Raw genomic sequence first — 26030 nt, 5'->3', positions numbered from 1 at the left:
AACCTTCCTGACACCCATTTGTGTTCAACCGCACAGCTTAGCTCCCTTCATTTTGAAGAACTTAATTCAATAATCCAGTGTGGAACAGAAGGTGAAAAAAATGCAATAACAATTCCCAGGCACAGAACATGCTACGTTACACACATTTAAATACATATCATGAGGCCTTATCACACAACACTTAATGCTAGTAAAATAAGCACCACAGCACAAAAATTAAGGCAGCTATAGTTTATGGCATGGAGCTAATCCCGTTGTTCTTTATCACTTCACATTTGTCCCCCACACTGTGTGAGAACTCCCAGCTGAGGACCATTTGCATTCTACAGATAGGTTACAGTTCAGTTTTTCCTCTGATTTTATTTCATCTCAAATAGAAATCACTTATAAAGAAAGGAGCCTAGTCCTGCTGTTTTTCACTAGAAAATGTAGCCTAGCTTCCAAGATGAAATGAAAGCAGCACAGTCATGGCACAGATACTATCAGAAGTGAATGCTCAGAAGCTTTTTGTCCTCAGGCAAAGATACAAACAATAATATATTTGGGTTTTTTACACTTCCCCTACCAGGCTATAGACCAAGATGCAGAAGAACCCAACAACATTGTGGATTATTCCATCATGCAAGCAGATCCAGCCAATGTGTTTGACATAGACCAAAGCACTGGGGAAATCAAGCTGAAATCCTACATCCGATCTCTGGACATCATCCACAACATCACAAACAATAAAGACTGCATATGGTCCTTGGTGGTCCAGGCCAAAGACCGAGGCTCCCCGTCCTTCAGTACCACAGCAGTTCTGAAGATTGATATCACAGAAGAGGTAAGCAAATGTTTTAGAAAAATCCTTATGGGAGAAGATCCCTGAAAAGCACCAAAGGGTGGATAGACATTGCTTGCTCCATTTCTGAGACTTTCCTGCCAGCTCTGATTTGTAGAGTGTTTCTATAGCCTTGTGGTGAAGTTGGATTCTACAGCCACATATGTCAAAGATATTTTGATCAGAACTATTGCAAAAGCACAAAGGTAGGAGCATAATGTAATTGGGAGATGAGTTTTTTGTTAGAGATTGTTAGATATGAATTAAGGTCTATAGACTTCTGAGAGTAAAGGTAAATCCCGACTGCTAAATTTCTGCTTTTTTATTTTCATCCAGGAGAAGAAAAAATCTTTTTCCCTTACAAAAAATGAGTGGAAATCAGCTGGGCTCAGAGTGAAATAAATCAAACAAATCAACCTAAGTGACATAGGAAAAGTTAGAAAAGTCTTTACAGAAATGCTTTAAAGTACATAGAACTTTGAATGAGAGTTTAATAATTGCAGTATTATTAGCAGATGGAAAAGAAGACTCTAAAAGAGTCTTTCACATGTAGGTTGATATTTTCCTTGGTCCAGCTTTTACATCAGCTGAAGAACAAGCAGTGATTTATGGTGTGCAGTGCACGCTTGCACAATTCTTATTCATTGTAACTGCCTTGCCATGCCTTTAAATAGGTACCAGCAGGGAGGAAATGGGCTTTAAAGCAGATGAAAAACACATCATTAGCCTGACAGTCTCTGGACCACACACATAAACTGGGCAAAGAGGCAAATCTCACCCTCCAGAAGCAGCTGGCCTTCTCTTTGTTTGGTCACAATGCTCCCACTGCTCTTAGGTCTGTTATGATCTTTCTCTGTTTTCTCCATCTCCTCTTACGAGGCACATTCATAGGATAGCTTTTGTGCACAGTTCAGAGCCTGCTGGACTGCCAGGGGACTTGAGTCTGCCCTAGCAGGGCAGTGCCTGGCATGGGGCTGCCTTGTGGGGCCAGCCCTGTGGGCTGGGCTTGCTGCTGCCAGGCTGTGCCGTGTGGAGCTGGGGCACCCTGCGTGCGGGGTGCCTGTGGTAAGCCTGGAGACTTAGCTCTTCACAGATACAAAGCGAATGCACTGCTTAACACTTGGATTTCCTGTGGAAAAGAAATTTCGGTGGGTTTTATACAACAAACGAGAATTGCTGCCCGCAGCCAAGAGTGGGAGTACTTGCCCTCCCTGCCTTGCTTCCAGGCTTCTCAGAGGCTGCAGTTTCAGGAGCGCGTGGCACCGGTTGGACCCAGGCGATGTCCTCAGGCCTGTCCCTGCTGGTGGCCACCAGCCTTCGCTGCCCTCCTGAGTGAGCTGGAACCCTCTGTCAGCGTGTGGGGCTGATGGGTGTGAGTGGAGGGAGGGTGCCCCACACCTCCCCTGCTGGGGACAACGTGTCCCTGAACCAGCTGATGAAGGACAACTGGGAGGAAAACAAAAGTCGCTGATACTGTGGGATAAGGAGTTTTCTGAATTTCCTTCTAGTGCTTGAAGCAATAGCAGTACCTTATGAAAGATGGCGTCTTGTATGAAGTCCCCTATCTGCTTCCTTTTCTCCCCCTCCAGGGGTACATATTTGGCACAAAGTGAGGGAGAGCCCTCCTCATAAAATCTAAACGGGAAGCAGGGAGCACGTGATGACATGGATTTCCTTGCACACACAGTTTTTTCCTTCTTCTCATGCTCTTCTTGATGCCAATTCTCAACTGAGAGTCTGAGACAGCAACAGCATCGTCTTTCTTCGAGTAGGTTTCTTTAGCAGGATCTGGGCTACTAATCTAGTGTCACGTCCTCCATAGCCTTTTGTGTATGTCTCTATTACTTCTTCCATTGCTTGCAACTATTTGGGTTGTTTGGGTTGGGGGATTTTTTATCCCAGAGCATCCCATCTTTTTTGCAGAAACAGATTTCAGTTTGCATGTATGAGAGATGCAGTGCCAGTGTCCAAAACCCTCGGTCATTCCCTGTGTCCCAGGGACAGCAGAGTCCCTGCTAACACTTTGTGAAGAAAACAATCTCTTGTTGTAGGCATATTGCATACACACACTCTCTCTCTTTCTCAGAGGCTGATGAAATGTGCATTTCATCCCTCTGTGCTCCAGCTGTACAAAGGCTCTCATTTCGCTGTTTGGTGGGCATTTATGTATTACTGATTTTGGATAAGGAGGATATTTTTGAATGCATCCTCTAGAGGTTTCCTGCAGTGTTAATCACAGTAAGTAATTAAACAGGCATATTTTCTGATTAACGTTTACCATTGCAATTAGCACAAGTCTGTGCCCTTCGAGATGGATGCCTTGTGGCTAAGTTCAGCAGTATTGCACATCAAAAGGACCTTCTTCTCTTGGAATAATACAGTGATAAAAGAATCCAAAGGCCTTTTAATTTAACCGAGTCTGATTTTATGGAAATTGGTATTGAGGGGCATCTGTTAATATCCTAGCCTTTCACAATAAATAAAAAATATCCTTTCACTGAATAAAAAACATATGTTGGAAAAGCCAGTCTTTTTCCATCCATATGTCTCACTCAGAAATCTATTCCTGCTGCCTGATATTTTCAGGGAAGGCTGATTCCCACTCCTGTTCCTGAAGGTCGGCCTGATGGGGGCATCCCTCGGCCTCTTGATGACTCTACTGAGGTTCTGCAAATGTAGAGGGGGCGTTTATTTACACCTCCTCATGGACTGAGGCTTAAGTCCATATTTAGACAGCATAATCTGTAGTTCTTAATAGCTTTGGCCACTCATTTAAACTTCTAAATATAGCTGGTGAGTCTCAGTTTTAGATTTTTCTAACTGAAAGGCTCAACAAAAATCTTTGCAATAACATGGAGATCTTCTCCTCTCTCCTACAAACTGCAACCATGGGAGCTGTGGTTGATGGCACTGCACAGCCCTTGCCATGTTTGCAGAGCAGTTAGCCTCTTCTTTCCACAGTTCCATGGACTTGAAAAAAAATATTGGTTTGTTTTGAGAAGTTTTGCCTCATGCTGCTGTTTGTATTGCAAAGTGATGCAAACACAGCCTTCACATACAGTGATAGCACTGAGCTTTGGGATAAACACTGCAGGGGCAGCTGGTGCTCTACCTCGGATCAGGAGTCAATTCTGAAGCAAATCTCCTGATCATCCCCACATACTGTGCCTGTGCCTCACATAGCTCCAAGCATACAAGGTGGAATTCTCTTCCAGAGAGGAAAATGTGTTTGGGGAGCACACCTAGTGCACCTGGGCACCAACAGGCAGTCCCTCCCTGCAACCAGGGTAGGAAAAAAACCAAGAAACACCGTGAAAAAAAAATCTGTGAAAGCGGGCTCCTCAGAACCAGCTGGTTCATTGTACAGATTGTACAGGTCCACTTGCTTGAGTCAACACAGCCCAAGATGTCTGTAACATAATCACTGAACCAAGCACTTAAGATGGAGTCCAACTGTTAATCCAGCACTGCCAAGTCCATCATAAAACCATGTCCCCGAAGTGCCACATCTACAAATAACCCGCCAAAGGTTGGGCTCTTAACAGGTTTGCCTACTTACCTAGACTCCTAAATATTTCTGCTGAGCCTTGGCTGCTCCTGTGGTTGAACAGCTCAGCCACATTCCTTTTGGGTCCAGCTTCTGACTGCTTGGCCTATGTGCTCTGCTCACTGCAACCCATGCATTAGGAAAGGCCCTTGAGAGGCTGCCACAGCAAAACAAAAACAAACAAACAAAAAAGAACACAAAACAAAACAAAAAACAAACAACAACAAAAAAACACCATCACAGCATTATCTTCTGTAAGAAATAGTGTTCCTTCCAGGTCCTGGCCCACAGAGATACGACAGCTTTCCATTTCATCATGTATCTGCTTTTATTTTATGTGTACCAGAAAAAAAAAAATACTCTTCAAAATGCAGCGTGCCCTTTAGGAAAAAAGCAACAGCTTCAGCAATTGCAAAGTGGCACTATTTGTGGAGCTGGGTACATGGCACTGCTGGTAATCGACACAAGGACTTGAAGATGTTTTAAATGTGCACTTCCCATAAGTCTCTCTGCAGCCCAGCTAAGATTGTGACATTCCTGACTTGTATTGCAAGTTATTCCTCTTATTTATCCTGCCAGTGTCATGGCAAACAGAAACTCTCCCACTGTGTGCTCATAAAATATCTGATGCCTTTATGCAGAACAGTTGTCATCCAAGGCTAATTCCAGGCAAAGCTTTAGTAAAGGTCAAGTAACTAGAATAGAGGCTGAACCAGCTAGCTGTTAATGGGTTTAGTTTTGGTATTAATCATCTCTTCATCATTGGAAGTTCTGAACAGATGCCAGACTTGCTGAGACCAGGGGACTGAACGAAGCCACATGCCGAAACTCTGTATAAAATTTTTACATGTTCTTACCTCTGCAGCTGTAGTACACAGGCAACACGTACTTGTGCCTAATCTCATTTATTCAAGGTTTTCAAATACCTAGTCAAATACTCTTCAGCCATCAGTGCCTTCTTATAAAAGAGATCTTAACAAAACTCGTAACAGGTGGACTCAGGCCATATACTACTTAGCAGGGTTTATCTGACACTAAATTCATATGACTTTCACATGAAGTTAAGTAAGCCAGGGTAGAATTTCTATTATCTGATGAGATTTAAGTACAAAAAAAATCCAAGTGATGCAGAACAGCAAAGCTGATGTGAATCTAAGCTCCACCAAAGTCATGGGCTGCTTTGCTTTTGGTTTCTAGCTCATGTCCACTCCTAATTAAATACTGGAAAAACTCTCTGCACAGTAAAATGATGAAAATTTGTCCCTACCTGCCCAGTGACATGGTCTGTGAGTTTCACTAGCATTTCTTTGCCCCTTTTTTCCTGGCACTGGGACACAATCAGGGTAGGAGAAGAGTGGGCTTGATAATGTGTTTGAGATAGACTGTGAAAACACAGAAATTAAGACAGGGAGGTGTTTAGTTAATTTACATGCCCCAAGTTTATGGATGTGACATTAATGACAAGAGGTGTTCTGAAGCACACTCTGGGATACTCCCAGACTGAGGAGAGCAAAGAGATTGGATGGTCATCCTAGATTAGGGTCATACAGGGAAATCCATCTGATCTACAAATCAGAGGTTTGAGTCCAAGCTACTCACAAGATTCTCCTTTTACACCCTGTCTCTGATGTCTATTTTGGCATATGGTGACTCCTGCTCCAGAGGTGTCATTTTTACCTCATTAACCAAGAGCTGGGAGCTCAGACCTCTAACTGAAACGCAGATCACTAGACATACAAAGTTTGGGTGAGGATTCCCTCACGGAGTCAAAGGCAGGGGCCTGGGGCACAGTGGGCAGCCCTGTCTTTCTGCAGCCACACATCACTTCATGACCAGCTCTCAATAACCAAACCTGAATGTGAATGTGCCATTTCTGAGGGATCTCCTGGCCTTGCATAGCACTGCTGTCTGTTCAGATACCACCTGTACTCAGGATGAACTCCTCTTGGAAAAGCAGTCCATGCATGGGCTGCCATGCCCTGAATAAGGGTGATCTATGTGCCATGGCTCTAGCCTTTATTCCCCAATCAGCCAGGAGTTTTTAAGTGCTTCCTAACTTCTTTTACTGTTTCTGGATTCAGTTCAACACCATTGCAACTGCCTCCGCTCCTGTACATAGTTCAGCACTTAGCTCCCTTTATTTTATAGGCTCTCTATCCTGTGCTCACTTCAGCCTAGTTCCCCAGCTGTATTTATAATAGATACTGGCCTCCTTCAACTATAACCATGTGAGGGTTGACCATTTCTCTTATTTTTGATATTTCCAGATCAAGTCCAGGGTAAAATCCTATATTTTAGGCCTCAAGAAACGTCCATGGACAATATATGGAATATGCATGAGTGGCGTCCTTTCCACCATTTCTGTTACAATGGTGATCTCCACCATCATGTACTGGAAAAGTGTGAAAAGATCCAAGCTCCACCCACAGGGCAAAATCCGCAAAATTATACGGGGACCTCCAAGACGCTCAGTGTGCTAAGCTGGAAAGTGAACTGGCCATTCATTTGTCCTTAATATGCCATATGTCGCTTATGTCATTGCTGATTTCTTTTCTTTCTATAAACAAAGCTCTTTAGCTCCACTTATCTCCCCTACCTCAAAGAGTTTTGTTATGTCTGTAAAAGAGTACTTGAAAACAGAATGCAGCACACATCTGCTAACTACTGATTTGTACGCTGACATTTTATAAGCAGAAGTTTTTTCCTAATCCTTTTCAACGCCATGCTCAGTAATTGAGCCAATTATTTCCTTGCTCCATTCTTGCAAGTTAAACACTGGTGACGTGCAGGAACCTGCCCTAATTTGGTGGCAATGCTTCTGTAAGCTTTTGTGTTTCAAGTCATCTACCTCACAGTACTATAATGTTTACCCAGTCTCTGGCCCCATCGAAATTCTCCACCCCTGGGCTGGACTGGCTGCGTGACTCTCGTATGATTTTCTTTTAGAGACACCTTCCATCAATCAGCTCTACTTGTAACATATTTTGGACAAATGAAATTTCTGGGTCACTGTCTGTCCCCTGGAGTAAGTCACGTGTTTTCTTTGTACTCCTTTACAGACTCTTCACAAAGGGCCTATGGCCGCCTTTTTGATGCAAACTAAAGATAACCCCATGAAAGCCTTAGGAGTGCTAGCTGGTGTCATGGGCATAATGGTGCTGATAACTATCATGATCTCTACTGCCATGTTCTGGCGCAACAAGCGGAACAACAAAGTCATGCCGGTGAGACGGATCATAAAAAAGAGACAGATGCCGCCACCCCGGACAATCAGGATGGAGTGGCTCAAGTTCAAGAGGCCCAGCAACGCTGCAGAGAAGTTTGTCGTTGACGACGATGTCAAGAGCCTGCACAATGAGAACAGCAACAACAACGTCCAGGTTGTCTCCGTGCCGCCGGCAGCCCCCGTGCCCCCGCCACCCCCCTCCCTGGCTCCCCGGGGCGATGCCCCAGGGTGGCGGGTGCCAACCGTGTCCGGCTCCCTCACTCCCAAGCACATAATCAAGCCACCAAAGAAGAAAGGTCACAGCAGCACCCACAACGCCCTCGTGTCAGAGCTCAAAATGAGGTTTGAGAAGAGGAACGCAGCTTTCGGGGAGCCCCACATTTAGGTACTCTCAGCAGCCCCCAGAGACTGCAGACTGTGGCTGGGCATGGATGTTTTTACATGCTGTCTCTTCCCTGTGACTGTCAGCACCCTGTGAACCAGAGCAGCTTCTCGCTGTGATCCCCACCCCTCACCTTCTGCAAGTACCACGTGCTACAGAGTCACCCCACGCGCAGAGCGCTGCCTCCGTGTCCGGTGGCGACTGCGGTTCCTTCGGCCGTATTCCGTGTCCGGTGACGACTGCGGTTCCTTCGGCCGTGTTCCATGGGCCCTCCCTGCAGCTGTGTCTGACCACGGTGCTGGGTGTGCCAGCCACAGTCTCCCCAGGTGAACAGGGACTCAGGTTGCCCCTGGTTTGGAGGTCTCTACCCAGAGCCTTGGTTTTCAAACAAGATGTTCTGCAGCCAAGGCCCTGGTAGATGCTACTTCTGACCTGGTCTGGCAGGTGGGTTTGAGGTGTCTGAAAATCCATCACTTCAAATCCCAGACCCATTTTTGAAGATGTTGGCCTGGCTGTGGCAGCAGCACTGAGTCGAGGTGCAGGTCTCCTACAGCAGTGACACTGCCCTGTCCCCAGAGGACAATGTGCTTCGCAACAGCTGGCAGGGCGAGGTGCTCGTGGCCTGAGTACCTCCGTTCCCAAAAGGTAAGTGGGCAGGCTTGGAGTTCTTCGTTTTCCTGCAGCTTACGCTGGGTTTTGCCAGAGCACATTGACATGGTACTGCACTTTTCTGCTGCCCTGGACTTGCCTGCTGAGGAGGGATAGGAGGAGCACCTCAGCCTTCCCTGGACCAGCAGGGGCAAGATTTGAGCACAGAAGTTAAATAGCAGCGCTCACTCAGCACTGCCTCCTTCTGACACTGCACTCCAAAAGAGCAGGAGCCCAGAAGGAGAAGGACATGAATAAAAACACAGGGAAGACAAGGTAAAACTGAGAGGCAAATGATAGGTGGAAGACAGAGACAAGTGCTGGAATGTTGCATATGTTGGTCAGGGAAGTGTCTGGAAAGATCGTGTGGTGTTGTACACTGCTAGCAGAAGGTGTCAAGGAATATATTTCATCACCTCTCCTGCCTTGTTGCAGGGACTGGTGTGTGCAAAAGTAGGTTTCCATAAAATATTCATGTTTTTCTTATCAGTATTTTTGAGTGAATTAAACAACAGTTAATGGGAGGGGACTGGCAGGGCAGCTGACAGGTTTTTTTCCCTGTTATGTGACAGTAAAAAGGCACTGAGAGCATAGCACTTTTTTCACTGCATCTACCCCGTGGACTCCCCCTCAGGTTTGTTTCTGAGGAGATGTTTTTCAGCTGGGTCTGAGTGTTTCCATCCCCTGGGGAGAAGGCAGCACCAACTGAGCTGGCTGGGGAGCAGCACCCTGCATCCTCTCTCTGACACCCAGCCCTGCAGGGAAGCTGTGCTGTCATAGTACCAGGAACATCAAGGTAGGGAGCAAACCTGACAGGATGCACCTGTGTTAATTCAAGGGGTTCATGAGAGTTCTCCAGCTGTCATTTCAGTTGAACCAGCAGACCTGGCCTTCAGTATCTCCTCTCCCTTCAGTACTCCCCTTTTTGCAACAGGACTTCATCAGTTTAGCAGATAGCTGGTTGAATATGAAATTACCCACTTACTAGGAAAATCTCTGCAGCAGAGTCCCAGCTGCGGGCCATGGCAGGAGCGCTGCTCCCAGAGCCTCTGCTGTCACATCTCTCCTTTTCTCTACTGTTTTCTTGCTTATCCCTCTTCCAGGGGTACTGTTGATGTGAGGCCCAGGTTCTCACCTGTCCAATCACCTTGTCCTTGTCCCCTGGCCATAAGCTGGGTGGAGGGAGGGGATGTGCAGCCCCTGAGGCCACTCCTGCTGCCCTGTACAAGCACCTGCCTTCTGCTGGCTGAGTGTCTGCAGGTTCTGCAACGTTCCCCAAAGTTCCAGATTTGTTCCCCATACTACTGTCTTCCCAGTGTTGTGTTATTGCCAGTATTCAGTGTTCATTCTCTAATAAGGAAAGCCTATAAAGACCATTCAATTGTTAGATTTAACAGGAATTACAGGCTTGTATTCTTAGAGATTATATTTAAGAGCCAATAAAGATGTTTTATTACTCTGTTGTGAGATTCTTTCCCAGTTACTCTGTATTTCAACTTCAAGGAACTTTTTTAATAAATAAATTTAATAAAAATCTGCAAAAGGTGCTTCTGTGCTTGGTGTGCTTCTGCTGGGAACGCTGCCTTTCCCTTGCCACAGGCCAGCCTGGTTGCTTTTTAGGATGACCAAATGGCCCCTTCAGCAGGCTGCGAGTCGGGAGAGGGGCTCTGTGGTTTTTGGACAACACCAGGCAGGAAGGAGAGGAGGTGAGAAGCAGGATGGCATTGGCACAGGCCAGGGGCAGGGTCACAGAGAGCCCTGGCCGAGCTCCCTCGGTACAGCCCACTGCAGCATGGCCCGGGGGCAGGGAGGCGGCAGGCTCAGTCTCATGGGATTTGTTATCAGCTTCCTCCACGTGGTCAGGGGATGTTTTGTCTTTCCCTGGCTGTCTCCTCACTGAGATTCAGCAGCTCTCCGCAGTCTCGACAGTGTGCTCTTGTTCCTCCCTACTGGGGTGGAAGAAGGCCAGTCATTACTGACGGTGCTTCGTTATTTACTCCCCCTCTCCCATGGCCCCACACTGGTCTTCAACCAGCATCAGCTCATGCCTCACTCTGTATTAGCAGTGTCTGTGGGTGGCTTTCCCAGGACAAGGTTTTCCTGCTTGGCCAGCTGCTTCTGCCCCTTCCTCACCACTCATGACCCCTGTGACTTGTACTGAAGCTGCCCGCTCCTCCATCCCTGCAGCCAAAGCCCGGAGCTCCTGGGAATCCAGGCTTCTTTGCAATTTGTAACTGTAAAAGGCCAGAGATGAAGCACAGGACCTCTGAATATTCTGAAAACCTGTCGTGTTTATTGCTTTGACACTAAAAGACTGACAAGAGTAGGAAGTCCTGTGAAGTATTAACAGCGAGGGTCAGCAGTGACAAAACAGAGCTCTGTTAAAAAGCTGAGCAGTACGGTATAGCAGAAGGAGGAATCATAGGGCCTGAGAAGAGAAATGAGCATGGAAAACACACACCAAAAACCAAAATACAATTAGAAAGCCAAGCTACCACAACATGAAGCTCAAAACAGCTGGGGTGTCTAGTCTGTATTTTTCTTTTGAAAAGATCTATAACATATAACTAGGGCTGTGGGTCTATGGGCCACATGCTTTGGTTGCACTGGAAAGCATGACGTCAAAAAAAAAAAAGTAGTAAGTCACATGTCCTCAGACCCCCGAGAATCACAGCACTGAGCTGCTCCACAAGCGGGAGGCGGTCGCTTTTACATGCATCTTTGGGCTTTTTTGCCTCTAGCAAAGAGGTGAGCTTTGGTTTCAAAGCAACAGGATGTCGGCATTTAGGGAATGTGCCTGGCTTGTAGCTTTAGCTCCCAACCCCCTGCTGCACTATATTCTCTGCCCCTGTCCACTTGTCCCACCAGCCTGGTTCAAGCACTTGCACTTTTCCTGTTTGTTGGTACAACCAAAGCTGTGAATCTCTTAGGGCTGCGTAAACCTTAAAGAGGAGTAAGGGGGAAAAACAACCAACCAACCAAACAACCAAAAAAAACGCTCCTAAAACCAAAACCTCTTGTCAAAACAATTTTTTCTCCAACTAAAATAACATCTCTTCATCGTGTTGACCCAGTCCTCCTCACCATTTGCTGCTGCTGGGCTGTGACCACAGCCGTGCCCGGCTCCCCCGTCCGCTCCCAGGAGCTGGCACACAGGAGAAGCCGGCACCTGGCACTGGACGGAGCTGCGGACACACATAAATAAAGACACACCTGTGCGGGTGAGCGAGGGGACACCTCTGGCCTTTGGCCACAAGCATCACTCCTGCTTCGGGGTAGTTATGTTGTTAGCGTCGGTTTTCTCGGTGTGTCAGTGCGCGTTGCTCCGTGACAGCGCTGCAGGGACAGCCCGGGGCGCAGCTCCACCCACACCCGCGGCCGGACAGCCCGGGCACCTCCACTCCCAGGGCTCCCCGAGCCTGCCGCAAACACCCGAGTCCCCGCAGCAGAGAGCCGCCCCGGCGCTATCCATCCTTCGAGAACACCGGCACCGGCGGGAGGTGCCGCAGCGGCCGCGCCCTCACGGCGGGCAGGCCGGGCTAGTAGAGGTCGGCGCTGTTCCTGTGGGGCGGCCGGGCCTTGCCGGGCTCCGGGCGCTCCGGGGCCCGCCGTGCGCCGCGGCCGCCGTCGGTGCGGCACAGCCCGTCCTCGCTGCCGGCGGGCAGGCTGTCCAGCGTGCTCTCCTTGCTGCCCGCCGCCTGCGCCGGGCTCCCGCGGCGGCGGCGCGGGCAGGCGCCGGGGCAGCGCGCCAGGCAGCCGGGCAGCGCCTCGGCCGTGCAGGCGTACATGCCGGCCGGCACGGCCAGCACCATGGCGCACACGATGACCACGATGTGGATGAGCTTCTCGCGCTGCTCCATCTGGCTGACGTCGCTGCCCGTGACGAAGACGACGCACTGGCCCTTGCGGGGAGCCTGGTTGCGCACGGCCACGCACACCTCGTACTTGGTGGCGGGCAGCAGGTCGGTCACCGAGTAGGTGTTGACCCCGGGCCCGATGTAGATGGTGTCCTTCTGGGCGGCGTCGTAGCGGCCCACCAGGAGGGTGTACCAGGTCTCCCCCGGCTCCGCCGCCGCCGCCGCCGCCGCGAACCACTCCAGGGTGATGCCGTAGACCGTCTGCTTGGCGATGCGCACCTCCACGTGAGCGCCCGGCTCCGCGGGGGCCGCGGGCGCCCAGCCGCGGGGCGTGGTGGACGCCCACGGGGCCACCACGCGGAGATCGATGGCCACCGAGGCGTTGCCCAAGAAATTTGCGGCTGTGCAGGTGTAGTTGCCCGCGTCTGCTGGCCGTGCCGCCGGGATCAGCAGCTCCGAGCGGACGGTGTCCTCGCTGACGGGCTCCGTGGACACTGCGGGCAGAGGTGAGCGGTCAGCACCCAGGGCCGGCGTGGGACGGGGCCCGCTCGGGACCCGCCCTGCCCGGGGAACAAAGGAAGAGGGGCACAGGAACGTGCCAGACCCCGCAGAGCCCACGGCGAAGTGTTTGTCTGAAAGGCAATAAACTTAGCATTGGGACACCCGGGCATGGGAGGCATGGAGTGTGAACCAGTACAAGCAGCTGGAGAAGCTGCAGTGGGCAGAGGCCGGGCTGCCCGTCTGCAGTCAGCCTTCTTCGGTCAGCGCAATCCAGGAGAGGCACCGAGGAGGCACACCTACGTTTTGGACATACGCTGCGTCCTCTGTTAGGATTAAAAATGTCAGTCCCAAGAGGCTCAGACCAAAATAGGTGTATGAAGCCAAAAAGAGTTGGGCTGGAAGTGAAATGCACTTTTAAGAACAGTGTGAAACCCTGTCATCTACCTAAACAGGGGTGTGTGGCTGTGGTTGAGAAGAAACTGTATGTAATTAATCAGCATGTGCCTGTGGAAAGACACAAGTGCTGCTATAGTGCTGCAACTGAAGCAAATTTTAGCCCAGGATTAGGGGTTAATGCTATCCTATTTAGTTAGCTGGCTTATTAGGGGCACACAGAGCCTGTGTGCTGGCTGCCTCTGTGTCGTCTTATCTTACCTGACGAAAATAGCAACTTGTCCTATTGTAGGCTCTTAGTAAAAATAAACGTGAGGGAGGGTGGATTGGGAGGAAGAGGAAGAGGTCTCATATTACAACACCTTTGCTAAAGAATATAAATAAGCGAGACTTCAGGAGAACAACCACCTCTGTTTCAGTTCATTCAGAACATGAATGGAAACAGACAGGAAACAGGGCGACACAGTTTTGTGGTTTGTGTAGTATTTCTTGAGGGAATACATGGGAATAGTGTAGGAACATACGGGTCTGTGTATATCTGTGTGGGCTTCTACAAACACATCTGCATGCACATATACAGAGTGTGCATATATATATATGGTATATGCCATAAAGTATGTAGTATATAATATATAGCAAATATACATGCCTATTTAGATAACTATGTATTTATTAAGTATGTGCAACTAATATAGGATTGGTAGCTCCTACATCATGTATCATGAGGAAAGAATTGCTGCTTAAAATCCACAAGTAAGATAATTGTATAAAAATGAGGCCATGCTCCTTTCATCACTGACTGATGTCCTGCATGAAGCAGCTCTTCTTATGCTGGTCAGATGTGCTTAGATGCACAGGATGATTAAGATCATTTGGATTACTGCCACTACAATAACTGCAGTGCTCTAAAGGGGCTGGGTTGCTGTGGTGACTGTGATGGCCTGCAGACCTATGTAACTAGGATAGTACAGCATAAATTTTTAATGGGGGAAAAAAAAAAAGTAAGAAGAAGGAAAAAAAAGCTTTGCTTACCATTAAATGCCCTTAGAAGTTTGAGTGCATAGGTCCACCAGACAGCAGGGGAAGGGCTGGCTTGCACAAAGCAGGTCAGGGTGATGTTTAACCCTGCTGGGACTGTCAGGTTGGTGTCAAGGGCTGAGGCCAGGGGCTTCATACAGCTGTTAAGCTCCACTTCATGAAAAAACTTCCCTGTCCTGAATTTTGGGCCTGAGCAAGTTAAATAGGAATTCATCAGAATAATAGGTGGGCCCACGGACTTGATAAACTGGACAAATCCCCGGAGGCGACAGTCGCAAATCCAGGGGTTGTCATGGAGGGCCAGGACGGCATTGGAAATAGTTTCTAGCGGCCCCTCCATCCTCTGGCTTCTCTGGTAGATGGGCCAGTTGTAGAAGACATCCCTGGATATGATGGTAAGCTGATTTGAGGATAGATCTAAATAGGTCAGGTTGGGCAGATAGCGGAGCGCGTGCTCTGGAAGGACATCCAGCCGGTTGTGCTTCAGGTCCAGGATTTTCAGAGTTGGGGTGTCTTGAAATGCTGTCCATGGCACCGAACTTAATTTGTTCCCTTGCAAGCGCAGCTCCTTCAGAGCTGGCAGATATTCCAGGCTCTTGATGTGCATCACTGTGATGTTGTTAAAATTGAGCCACAGATACTCCAAGGCACTAACGTTCTCAAAAGACCCACGAGGCAATTCTGTTAGGTGAGAATTTTCTATTCTAATTTTCCGGATGTCCTGAGGGATGTTTGTGGGGATCTGCCTCAGCAGTGCAGACATGCAGAGCAAACTCCTAGGGAGGAAACCAGACAATTTTCCAGGTCACACACCATGTTTGTGGCCAATAAACCAGTTCCCTCTGCTGGAGATCGAGACAGACCCCTACAAGCACTTGAATAATTATACGGCATTGTATGTAGGTCATACATAAGCCATCCATCCATCCATCCATCCATCCATCCATCCCTGGGGTTTTCACCAATTTTACCATAAAGAATGCAATTAAGTCATAAAAATGGCTATGTATGTAAGTACATATCTCAGGGAAATAAGAGAGATCTCATTCTATGCTCAAGACAGCACAATTCAGGTATTAGAGGTGGCACTCCATGCATCAGTCTGCTTGGTTTTGGTGCTCACATCATCTGCAAGTTCCTCCTGGGGCTGTCTGAGCCACTTCACAGGTGCTACAACAGGGGTAACAGTGTTCTTACCTTCCGAAGCTGTCCTGAGAACAAGAGCATCCTGTTATGCAAGATGAAACTGATGGGTTTATCTTGTGGAAGGCCAGAAAAAGAAGAAAAATATGACAGACAGGGTCCATATTCTCCTTTAAGAAAGCACTGTGCAGGGGTTTGCACCAAACACGCCAACAGCCTCCAAGAAGCAAATCCTATCAGCTGTAATCTTCCTTGACGCAGAAATAAATCCTGCTGGGGACCCAACCCTAAGGAAGACATGTAATGTGGTTCTCAGTCAGTGTCCAAGTGCTAAAAACCTCCCCCAGGACCACTCCTGGCATTTCTTCTTCAGCTGAGGGGATTCTGACAGAGATACTATTTGGTTGGAAATACCAAGATGGAGCCCAAACCATGTCTTTTGCCAAGCCCTTGCCAAGTAATTAACCACACCTTTTTTCTTTTTTTTTTTTTTTTTTTTTAATTTTGTGGGTCTGTCTCCATCTCCTGTATTTTAATGGCTTTATCAAAGTTGAAAGCCACAGTAAGGGCCAGACCCCACAGCTGTAATTTGCCATAGTGCCCCATTGCACGGTCCATCCTCCCCCACAGCGCCGTGCAGGGTCTGTTCTGCTCATAGTGAGCATGAAACCCACACCCCAAATTTTACGGCATGGATGCACATAAGTATGGCACCTTTTTCCTCTGAAATGACTCCTCCTCCCCAGAGTAGCTCAGTTCTTACACGTTGGGAGTGAAAATAGCAGCATAGCTGTGGCCAGTCCGTGGGCTTCTCTGAAGACTCTCTTGGAAGTCAACCTCTTTTGTTTAAATACAAACTTTCGGTGCTATTCTCTGTCCTCCCTCATAAGACACGTGGCGACTACCTTTCAGTCATCTCGAAAAAACAAGCCATTCTGAGAAGGGATTTTGAGTAACCAAATGTATTGATCTCTTAATCCAAACCAGCAGGTTTCAGGTCTGCTTTCCGAGGAGTTCTGCATTCTCCTGGGGCCATCTAGTGTGCATGGGCTTCACCACAGCCCGCACGGGAGCACGCCTGCGAAAAGGACTGCACCTCACTGCCCGTGCGTGTGACGCCGGGTCACAAAGCAAGATTAGCCTGAACCTGCTTAACCTCTAACCTCTGGGACCAGGATAGAAGAATATTTAAAGTGTGCCAGCTTAGAGCTATATGTGGCTCAGGGTCGTGCTGTTTTCAGCCTTCGGAAGACACAGGCTCGTTTCTGCAGTGTTTAAATCGACAGAAGCTTTTATTTCCTGGCAAATCAGCAAAATGAACTGGTGGGGAAACTTCTGGGGCCTGATACAGAGCTCTTCTTCCGTCCCCCATGTACAGGGAGCAGGCCTCAAGGAGTGGGCCTGTGTGTGGGGAGACAAATAGAAATAGAACTAAAGGCAATATTACCTTTGCTATATTACAGCTGTGTTAGTTACCAAAGAGTGCGCCTTGCCCTCCCAGTTGTGGGTGTGATAAAGAGTGAGTTCTCTGGGAGGGGCTCAGATGGAGTCTGCTGGCCGTGCTGGGAGGAGGGAGGGACAGGAGGTGGGAGGAGGGACAGACAGGGTTGGGTGGCTGTGCTAGGGACAGAAAGGAGCGAGCTGGAACTGCAGAAGGAAGAGAAAACTCCAGAGAAAGAGCTGGTGCTGTGTAAAGCTGCCCCTGAGAGGCAAAAGAGGAAAGGTATTAGACACTTCTAGATAACAAGGTGATGATGCTTAAAGCCTTCTGAAGTTTTAATGAAGCACTCTGAGTGCAGTGTCCATCTCGACTTCCACAGCTGTGGGGATGCTGTTGCCAGCAGTGCCTCACATCTAACCACAAGCATATGGGATTTTTATGGTTTGAGGTTTTTAGCTGAAATATTCCTCATTTTTCCATGGTGCAGTATTTGATTTTTCAACAAGTGCTCTGTGTTCAAACACGTCAGTGAGCTGGGAGTGAAGGGGGAAGGCTGCACAGCAGGTGCAGCAGCTATAAATCCCCCACTGCTGAGAAGTTTCTTGGTGAAGCCGCTGCTGTTGCAGTGGGAGTGGCACCACTACAGCCCCTGTTCCCCGAGTGTCCTGGGGTGACTGTGTATCCCCAATCGTCTGTTGGGTGCAGGGGGGAGGGCAAGCGCGGTTTGTTTTTCCCCAGGAAAACTCTGCTCATCGGAGTGACCTTGAAGCGGGGGAGCTGGAACACGGCAAGACGAAAGAAGCTCTGTTGTTTTTCCCTGGCAGTTAGTTAGTTTAGTGCTAGCGTAGTTAGACGCTGTAGAATAGCTGAGGCTTTTTGCCTTTTTTTTCTTTTTCTTTTTTTTGTCCTTTTTTCCCTTCCTTTTTGCTTTTTTTGCCCTCTCCTCGGAACTGTTCCAACCTCTCCGGACTAAGGACCTGGGGAAGCACTGGGGGCCTCCACAGGGGACCCACCCCACCAAGACCAGCCCTGCACATCTCCTTTTCTCCCAACGTCAGCGGAGATGGAGCAGTGGAGCACAGTGACGACCCTCAAGAGGAGACTTTCTTTAAGTTTGTTATCCCTCCGTAAGCGGCACGAAGCTCTTGTCATCGGGTATTGTGCTGGGAGTGCTTTGCCTGTTTAATAAACAGGCTTTTTCCACTTCTCTCTGAGGAAATCTTTTTTCCCGAACCGGTTGGAGGAGGGGAGGGGGGCCCTGTGGGAGGGTTTCTCCCAAAATCTGCCTGAAACCACCACAAACTTATTGGTGCCCAACATGGGGCACGAGAGAGTGGAAAAACCCTGTACTGATTAGTATTTAGCAGTCGGTAACTATGCTGCTTGAACTCATGTCTCTTGGGGTGGGGGCCTTGCTGTGTTTTGGATCCTCAGGCTTCTTTGAGGTCTTAATACCTTTGTGGTCCTTAAGTTTATTTGCATATCCAGAGATAGCCCCAATATTGTCACTAATACGCAGTTTTTACAGTAGAGGGACACGGATTAGAGTAGCTATTGGCCTTGGTTTAATCATATTAATTTGTAGGAAGTTTATAAAGGTGTTGAGATCTTTTCCTACTATGTATGGGTCATGGTTATGGTTATTCATCCTGTTTGTGGGAGGAGGAGCAGAGGATGAAGCGTTGCAGTCTTTCGTTTCCTTCTTCTCCTCTGAATCGGTTAAACCATTGTTGGAGAAGGTTGAGTTTCCCCTGAGTGTTAAAGAGACCATCTTTCTGGTCTGTCATCTGGTAAGCCTCCTCTATACAGTCTGCAGCTTCTCTAGAATATGGGCTGAGATTTCTAGAGGGCCTGATGGAACTCCTGACCCAGGCAGAGGAAATCCTGAGTGGTGTGGAGAATGGGAGGATATGGGCCAACTCCTCAAGGAATTCTCTGACCCTGTAGTCTGGGATTTTCCACAGGAACAAATTCAGAATCCACTGGAGCTGGGGAAATACCTGAAAGAGAGGTACCATGATGGCTCTAAGGGGGAGAAGATGGCTGCAGTAAGCTGGGCCCTGGCAAATGCTTATCGCACATTGCTAGAGACTGTAGGGCAGCAGACAGAGGCAGGGGGGAAGGGATACAAATCAACAGCCACCCCAGTCACTCAGGCTACAGTCAACACCCCAGTTATGAAGCCAGCAGCTAGACTAGAACCTGAGCCTGAGTTGGCAGCTAAACCGGACAGTAAGCCAAAGCCCCTGGCAGTTGCTCCGGCAAAGAAGCACACAGTCAAAACCGATCGACCAGTGGACGATGATGACCCAAGAGAAGGACCTTCACCAAAATCAGAAGCCAAAGCTTCTAGCACAGGATCAGAAGCAAATATTGATTCCTTTTCCCTGAAGGACCTTCGGGGCCTAAGAAAAGATTACCGGCGACAGCCTGATGAATCTATAATTAGTTGGTTAGTCCGTCTTTGGGATGCTGCAGGCGAGGCTACAATTCTGGACAGCACTGAAGCGAGGCATCTGGGATCCCTGTCACATGATCCAGTCATCGACCAGGAGATGATGAGAGAGGCTAGTCCTTGCAGTCTCTGGATACGGGTCCTAGGAAGTGTGGCAGAAAGATACTTGTGTGCAGATGATCTCTATATGCAGCAAACCCCATGGAAGACCATAGAACAAGAGATTCAACGCTTGAGAGAAATGGCAGTGGCAGAGATGGTTTTCTCAGATGATATAAACACTAGGAACCCAGACTTGGTATCATGTACATCTGTGATGTGGCGAAAACTTATACGACTCGGGCCATTAGAATACGCTTCTGCTTTAGCAGTAATGAAGCGGGAGGACATGGAGGAGACGGTGCTTGATATGGCAAAGAAGCTCCGAGCATATGCAGATGCTGTGCATGGCCCAACACACGCCAGGATCGCAGCTGTAGAAACACGTCTACAGAAACTAGAGGATAAGATAGATGAGAATCATAAGAAACTCAGGGAGGAGATTAGAGAGGACCTTCTCCAAATCTCAGCAGTGCAGATCAGAGGTTCTGGTACCCAACGTAGACGCCCCCCCGGTAGGAAGAGAGGGTACACTCCACGTGCTGAGTTGTGGTTCTTCCTGCGGGACTGTGGAGAAAATATGAACAGATGGGATGGAAAATCTACGGCAGCCCTGGCACAACGGGTGCGTGAATTGAAGGAAGTCAAGACTCAAAGAGGGAGTTCCACCAAAAGGGAAGTGGCTCCAGTTGCCCGTAGCCGAACTGCCAGGTATGACGATGATGACATGTCCGACCCCCTTGAAGGAACCTCTAAGACATATGCTCAAGGAAAGAAGGATAACCAGGCTTAGAGGGGCCCTGCCTCTAGCCAGGTAGAGGCTAGGGAAAACCGTGTATTTTGGACTGTGTGGATTCGTTGGCCTGGCACATCAGAACCACAAAAATATGAGGCCTTGGTTGATACTGGTGCGCAGTGCACATTAATGCCATCAAGACATGTAGGGGAAGAATCTGTTTCCATTGCTGGGGTGACAGGGGGTTCACAAGATTTTACTTTGGTGGAAGCTGATGTGAGCCTGACTGGAAATGAGTGGAAGAGACACCCTATTGTGACTGGCCCAGAAGCTCCATGCATTTTGGGCATAGACTTCCTCTGAAATGGGTATTTCAAAGACCCAAAGGGATTTAGGTGGGCATTCGGGATAGCAGCTGTAGAGACAGAGGGTGTTAAGCAGTTGAATACCTTGCCTGGACTATCAGAGAACCCATCTGCTGTAGGTCTTCTGAAGGTGGAAGAGCAACAAGTGCCAATTGCCACTTCAATAGTGCATCGCCGACAGTACAGAACAACTCGAGATGCTGTGATCCCCATCCACAAGATGATTCGGGAGCTGGAGAGCCAAGGGGTGGTCAGCAAAACCCACTCACCCTTCAACAGCCCCATCTGGCCTGTGCGCAAGCCTGACGGAGAATGGAGATTGACTGTGGACTACCGTGCCTTGAACGAAGTGACTCCACCATTGAGCGCTGCTGTGCCGGACATGCTGGAACTCCAGTACGAGCTGGAGTCCAAGGCAGCAAAATGGTACGCCACAATTGACATTGCTAATGCATTTTTCTCCATTCCTCTGGCTGCAGAATGCAGGCCTCAGTTTGCTTGCACCTGGAGGGGCGTGCAGTACACCTGGAACCGACTGCCCCAGGGGTGGAAACACAGCCCCACCATCTGCCATAGACTAATCCAGGCTGCACTGGAAAAGGGTGAGGCTCCGGAGCACCTACAGTATATCGATGACATCACTGTGTGGGGGAACACGGCAATGGAAGTGTTTGAGAAAGGAGAGAAGATCATCCACATTCTCCTGAAAGCTGGTTTTGCTATCAAGAAGAGCAAAGTTAAGGGACCTGCTCGAGAGATCCAGTTTCTAGGAGTAAAGTGGCACGATGGAAGGCGTCAGATTCCCACTGAAGTCATCAACAAGATCACAGCAATGTGTCCACCAACCAACAAAAGGGAAACACAAGCTTTCCTAGGTGCCATAGGTTTCTGGAGGATGCACATTCCTGAGTACAGCCAGATTGTGAGCCCTCTCTACCTGGTCACCCGCAAGAAGAATGATTTCCACTGGGGCCCTGAGCAGCAACAAGCCTTTGCCCAGATCAAGCAGGAGATCGCTCATGCAGTGGCCCTTGGCCCAGTGAGGACGGGACCAGAGGTGAAGAACGTGCTCTACTCAGCAGCCGGGAACAATGGCCTGTCCTGGAGCCTTTGGCAGAAGGTGCCTGGGGAGACTTGGGGCCGACCACTGGGAATCTGGAGCCGAAGCTACAGAGGGTCCGAAGCCAACTACACTCCAACAGAGAAGGAAATCTTGGCCGCCTATGAAGGAGTTCAAGCCGCCTCAGAAGTAGTAGGGACTGAAACACAACTCCTGCTGGCACCTCGACTACCAGTGCTGGGATGGATGTTCAAAGCAGAGGTCCTCTCCACCCATCATGCCACTGATGCCACATGGAGCAAGTGGATTGCTCTTATTACGCAGCGCGCCTGTATGGGTAAACTGAATCGCCCTGGGATTTTGGAAATAATTACCAATTGGCCTGAGGGTGAAAACTTTGGCCTCACAGATGAAGAACAAGAGCAAGTGACACGGGCTGAAGAGGCTCCACCATACAATCAATTGCCAGCAGAGGAGACGCATTATGCCCTTTTCACTGACGGTTCCTGTCGTATTGTAGGGATGAACCGGAAGTGGAAAGCAGCCGTGTGGAGCCCCACACGACAGGTTGCTGAGGCCACTGAAGGCAAGGGTGGATCAAGTCAACTTGCAGAACTCAAGGCTGTTCAATTGGCCTAGGATATTGCTGAAAGAGAGGGGTGGCCGAGGCTCTACCTCTATACCGATTCATGGATGGTAGCCAATGCTCTGTGGGGATGGCTGAAGAGGTGGAAAGAGGCTAATTGGCAGCGTGGAGGGAAACCAATTTGGGCTGCTAAGGAGTGGAAAGACATTGCTACCAGGGTAGAGAGACTACCTGTGAAAGTTCGCCACGTAGATGCCCACATCCCCAAGAGCAGAGATAATGAGGAGCATCGAAACAACGAGCAGGTAGATCGGGCAGCAAAAATAGAGGTCTCAAAGATTGATTTAGATTGGGAACACAAGGGAGAGTTGTTTCTAGCTCGATGGGCCCATGATGCCTCAGGCCATCAGGGCAGAGATGCCACCTATAAGTGGGCCCGAGACTGAGGGGTGGATCTAACAATGGACAGTATTTCTCAGGTTATCCATGACTGTGAGACATGTGCTGCCATCAAGCAGGCCAAGCGGGTGAAGCCCCTGTGATATGGCGGGCGATGGTCCAAGTATAAGTATGGGGAAGCCTGGCAGGTTGATTACATCACCCTTCCCCAAACCCGCCAAGGCAAGCGCTATGTGCTGACCATGGTGGAAGCCACCACTGGATGGCTGGAGACCTACCCTGTGCCCCATGCTACTGCCCGAAACACCATCCTGGGCCTTGAAAAGCAAGTCCTGTGGAGGCATGGTACCCCCGAGAGAATTGAGTCAGACAACGGGACTCATTTCAAGAACAGCCTTATTAACACCTGGGCTAGGGAACATGGCATTGAGTGGGTGTACCATATTCCCTACCATGCACCCGCTGCAGGCAAAGTGGAGAGGCACAATGCATTGTTAAAAACCCAATTGATAGCATTGGGTGGGGGATCTTTCAAGAATTGGGAGCAGCATTTGGCAAAGGCCACCTGGTTGGTCAACACCCGAGGCTCCACCAACCGAGCAGGCCCCGCCCAGGCTGAGCCTCTGCATACAATAGATGGAGATAAAGTCCCAGTGGTGCATGCCAGAGGTCTGTTAGGGAAGACAGTGTGGATCAAGTCTGCCTCAAGTTCAGACAAACCCATTCGTGGGGTTGTCTTTGCTCAGGGACCAGGTTGCACATGGTGGATAATGCAGAAAGATGGAACAACACGATGTGTACCTCAGGGAGATCTGATTGTTGGGTGAGAATCATTTACAAACATCACTGTCTGCTGAATGCTATTGCCATTGTCTGTACATTAAACCACGCAGAATGAAATAGAAGGAAATGTGTAAGTGAGAGGGTATGTGTTAAGTGTTGAAAATATGAGCAAGTGTTGAAGGTATGAGTAAGTGAGAGAGAAATCCTGCTGCCCTGCAGCCTGGGGCCTTGATTCAGTGGCTCAGTGTGGAACGTGACAGGAGCATGATGGGTATTGCTTGTATTCTTTTTCTTTTGTGGGGAGAATGGATGGAAGTTTTATGTGGAATATGTATTGGTTCTGTCTGTAAGTCGACGATATGGGGATAAGGGGTGGAAGATGTCCTGGGGTGACTGTGTATCCCCAATCGTCTGTTGGGTGCAGGGGAGAGGGCAAGCGCGGTTTGTTTTTCCCCAGGAAAACTCTGCTCATCGGAGTGACCTTGAAGCGGGGGAGCTGGAAGATGGCAAGATGAAAGAAGCTCTGTTGTTTTTTCCCCGGCAGTTAGTTTAGTGCTAGCGTAGTTAGACGCTGTAGAATAGCTGAGGCTTTTTGCCTTTTTTTTCTTTTTCTTTTTTTTGTCCTTTTTTTCCTTCTTTTTTGCTTTTTTTGCCCTCTCCTCGGAACTGTTCCAACCTCTCCGGACTAAGGACCTGGGGAAGCACCAGGGGCCTCCACAGGGGACCCACCCCACCAAGACCAGCCCTGCACATCTCCTTTTCTCCCAACGTCAGCGGAGACGGAGCAGTGGAACACAGTGATGACCCTCAAGAGGAGACTTTCTTTAAGTTTGTTATCCCTCCGTAAGCGGCACGAAGCTCTTGTCATCGGGTATTGTGCTGGGAGTGCTTTGCCTGTTTAATAAACAGGTTTTTTCCACTTCTCTCTGAGGAAATCTTTTTTCCCGAACCAGTTGGAGGAGGGGAGGGGGGCCCCGTGGGAGGGTTTCTCCCAAAATCTGCCTGAAACCACCACACCGAGGCACACACTCCCTGGGCACTTGCCACTAACCAAAGCAATAGAGGGGACAGCCATCAGCAGGGCTGGCTGCTAAACCCAGGATGTTGCGGGAGCCGCAGTGGCAGCTCTCATGGGAGGGGCTGTCCTTCCCTGTCATCCATCAGCCACTGAAGCAGAGGGACTCGGACCCCCACTCCCACCCAGGAAATACCACTGGTGCCTGTGGTCTGCCATGAAATTATTCCCTAATAAAACAATTATATTATTTCTATTATAATAATTTTATATTTTACAATAATCAATACAATTTTACAATAATCAATACAATTTTACAATAATAAAATAGTCCAAAATATAAAATCATAAACATAATAAATAAAATCATTCCATATAATAGTATAATATGTAATGCTACCATAACAATATATTTTTACTATAATAAAATAATATTATTTTAGGCTTTACAACAGGCAATAACAGTAACAAACTATTTATGATGTAGTTAGTTAGAAAACTCCTGGGTGTCAGGAGCAAATCCTGGAGTTTGCCCATGTGTGAGCTGCAGGGCCTGGGAACAGAAAGCTTTCAGCAGGGGCAGAAGAAGATCAGTGCCTTGATATGTTCAGCTTTAGAGGGGTGGGACATCTCCCTGTGATGGGGTCAGTGAAGCCCCCCAGGTCCCTGGCGTGTTCATGCTGGTCATCTGGGAGCCGTGAGGGATGGAGACACCCATCAGTGCCTGGGATTCAAGGCAGGTGGGACAGAAAACAGCTCTCATGGCACTAGGGAGGCTCTGGGTTGGGATGCTTTGCTGTGCAGATGGCACCAGGAGGGACAGCCAGAGGGATTCAGCACTTTTAAGGCCCAAAACCTCCTTTGCTTGAAAGGAGGGGCCCTTCTCTGGCACCTTCCCACCCCTCTTGCATGGCCCATGGGGAGGGTCTTAAAGTATGTGGCAGCTAAGTCACGTCTTCAAAAAACCTTTCATGAAGAATGAAGTGTTACTTATTTACAGGTTTATAAAGTACTGGGCTTTTCCTTCATGTGTATCTTAAGGCACAGAACAGGTGCCCAATGTCCTGGGATGCAGGAAGCAAAATGATATCCAGGGTTCTCTGTATTTAAAATAAATAAAATGCTTAACCAAAAAAAAAAAAAAAAAGAAAGAAAAAAAAAGAAAAAAAAGAATTGCAGTTGTTTTCCTTTTCCCATATGAGAATTCCTGCCAGTCCCACCTATCTTCTACAGGGCTGGAAAATGGCCTTTCAGAGAGTGGTGTTAGTCAGTACCATGGGCCAATGCTCTGGCTCTTTTCAGGTTGATATTTATTTGCTGCTTGAGAGGCCATTTATCTAAATATATCCAAATTCCAATTGTACTCAGAAGGTTCAGTACTAACATGAGAGTCCAGTGGTGAATCACTTATTAAAATCGGATGAATTAGGGTAGAGAGAAGAGGGAGGAGAAAGGGGGGGGAGGGGGTAGTAAGGGAAATAAATCCCCCAGTGTTAGCCACAGTCATTATGCTTCTGTTCCCTACTGGGCTGGGAT

The 26030-nt window shown here is 48.6% G+C and overlaps 2 protein-coding genes across 4 annotated transcripts in view; one reads left to right on the top strand and one right to left on the bottom strand.

The window, feature by feature from the left end:
• CDHR1 (cadherin related family member 1) overlaps window positions 1–9982 on the top strand; it is a 51669-nt gene extending 41687 nt beyond the window's left edge. For all 3 annotated transcript variants that reach the window (XM_040071443.2, XM_040071442.2, XM_058421559.1), the window contains 2 exons: window positions 569–823; window positions 7427–9982. In XM_040071443.2, coding sequence (XP_039927377.1) covers window positions 569–823; window positions 7427–7978 — 807 coding nt within the window. In that variant the 3' untranslated portion in view covers window positions 7979–9982. The remainder of the gene's footprint in view (window positions 1–568; window positions 824–7426) is intronic.
• Window positions 9983–12162: 2180 nt separating this feature from the next.
• LRIT2 (leucine rich repeat, Ig-like and transmembrane domains 2) lies at window positions 12163–15188 on the bottom strand. The gene is made up of 2 exons (XM_040071263.1): window positions 14407–15188; window positions 12163–12974 (listed from the first exon to the last, which is right to left on the bottom strand). The coding sequence occupies exons 1-2, from the start codon at window positions 15173–15175 to the stop codon at window positions 12163–12165; spliced, it is 1581 nt and encodes a 526-aa protein (XP_039927197.1). The 5' UTR covers window positions 15176–15188.
• Window positions 15189–26030: the final 10842 nt, after the last annotated feature.

The sequence above is a fragment of the Hirundo rustica genome, chromosome 8 (genome assembly GCF_015227805.2).
Source record: "Hirundo rustica isolate bHirRus1 chromosome 8, bHirRus1.pri.v3, whole genome shotgun sequence".
Taxonomy (NCBI): domain Eukaryota; kingdom Metazoa; phylum Chordata; class Aves; order Passeriformes; family Hirundinidae; genus Hirundo; species Hirundo rustica.
This window is presented reverse-complemented; position numbering and strand designations above follow the sequence as displayed.

What these genes read in the sequence shown, in the direction of transcription:
- LRIT2 (XM_040071263.1), bottom strand. Translation starts at nt 15,175, where the DNA reads ATGTCTGCACTGCTGAGGCAGATCCCCACAAACATCCCTCAGGACATC. An exon ending in ACTTCTAAGGGCATTTAATG is followed by an intron (nt 12,975 to 14,406) that starts GTAAGCAAAGCT and finishes CTCTGCCCGCAG; the next exon opens with TGTCCACGGAGCCCGTCAGC.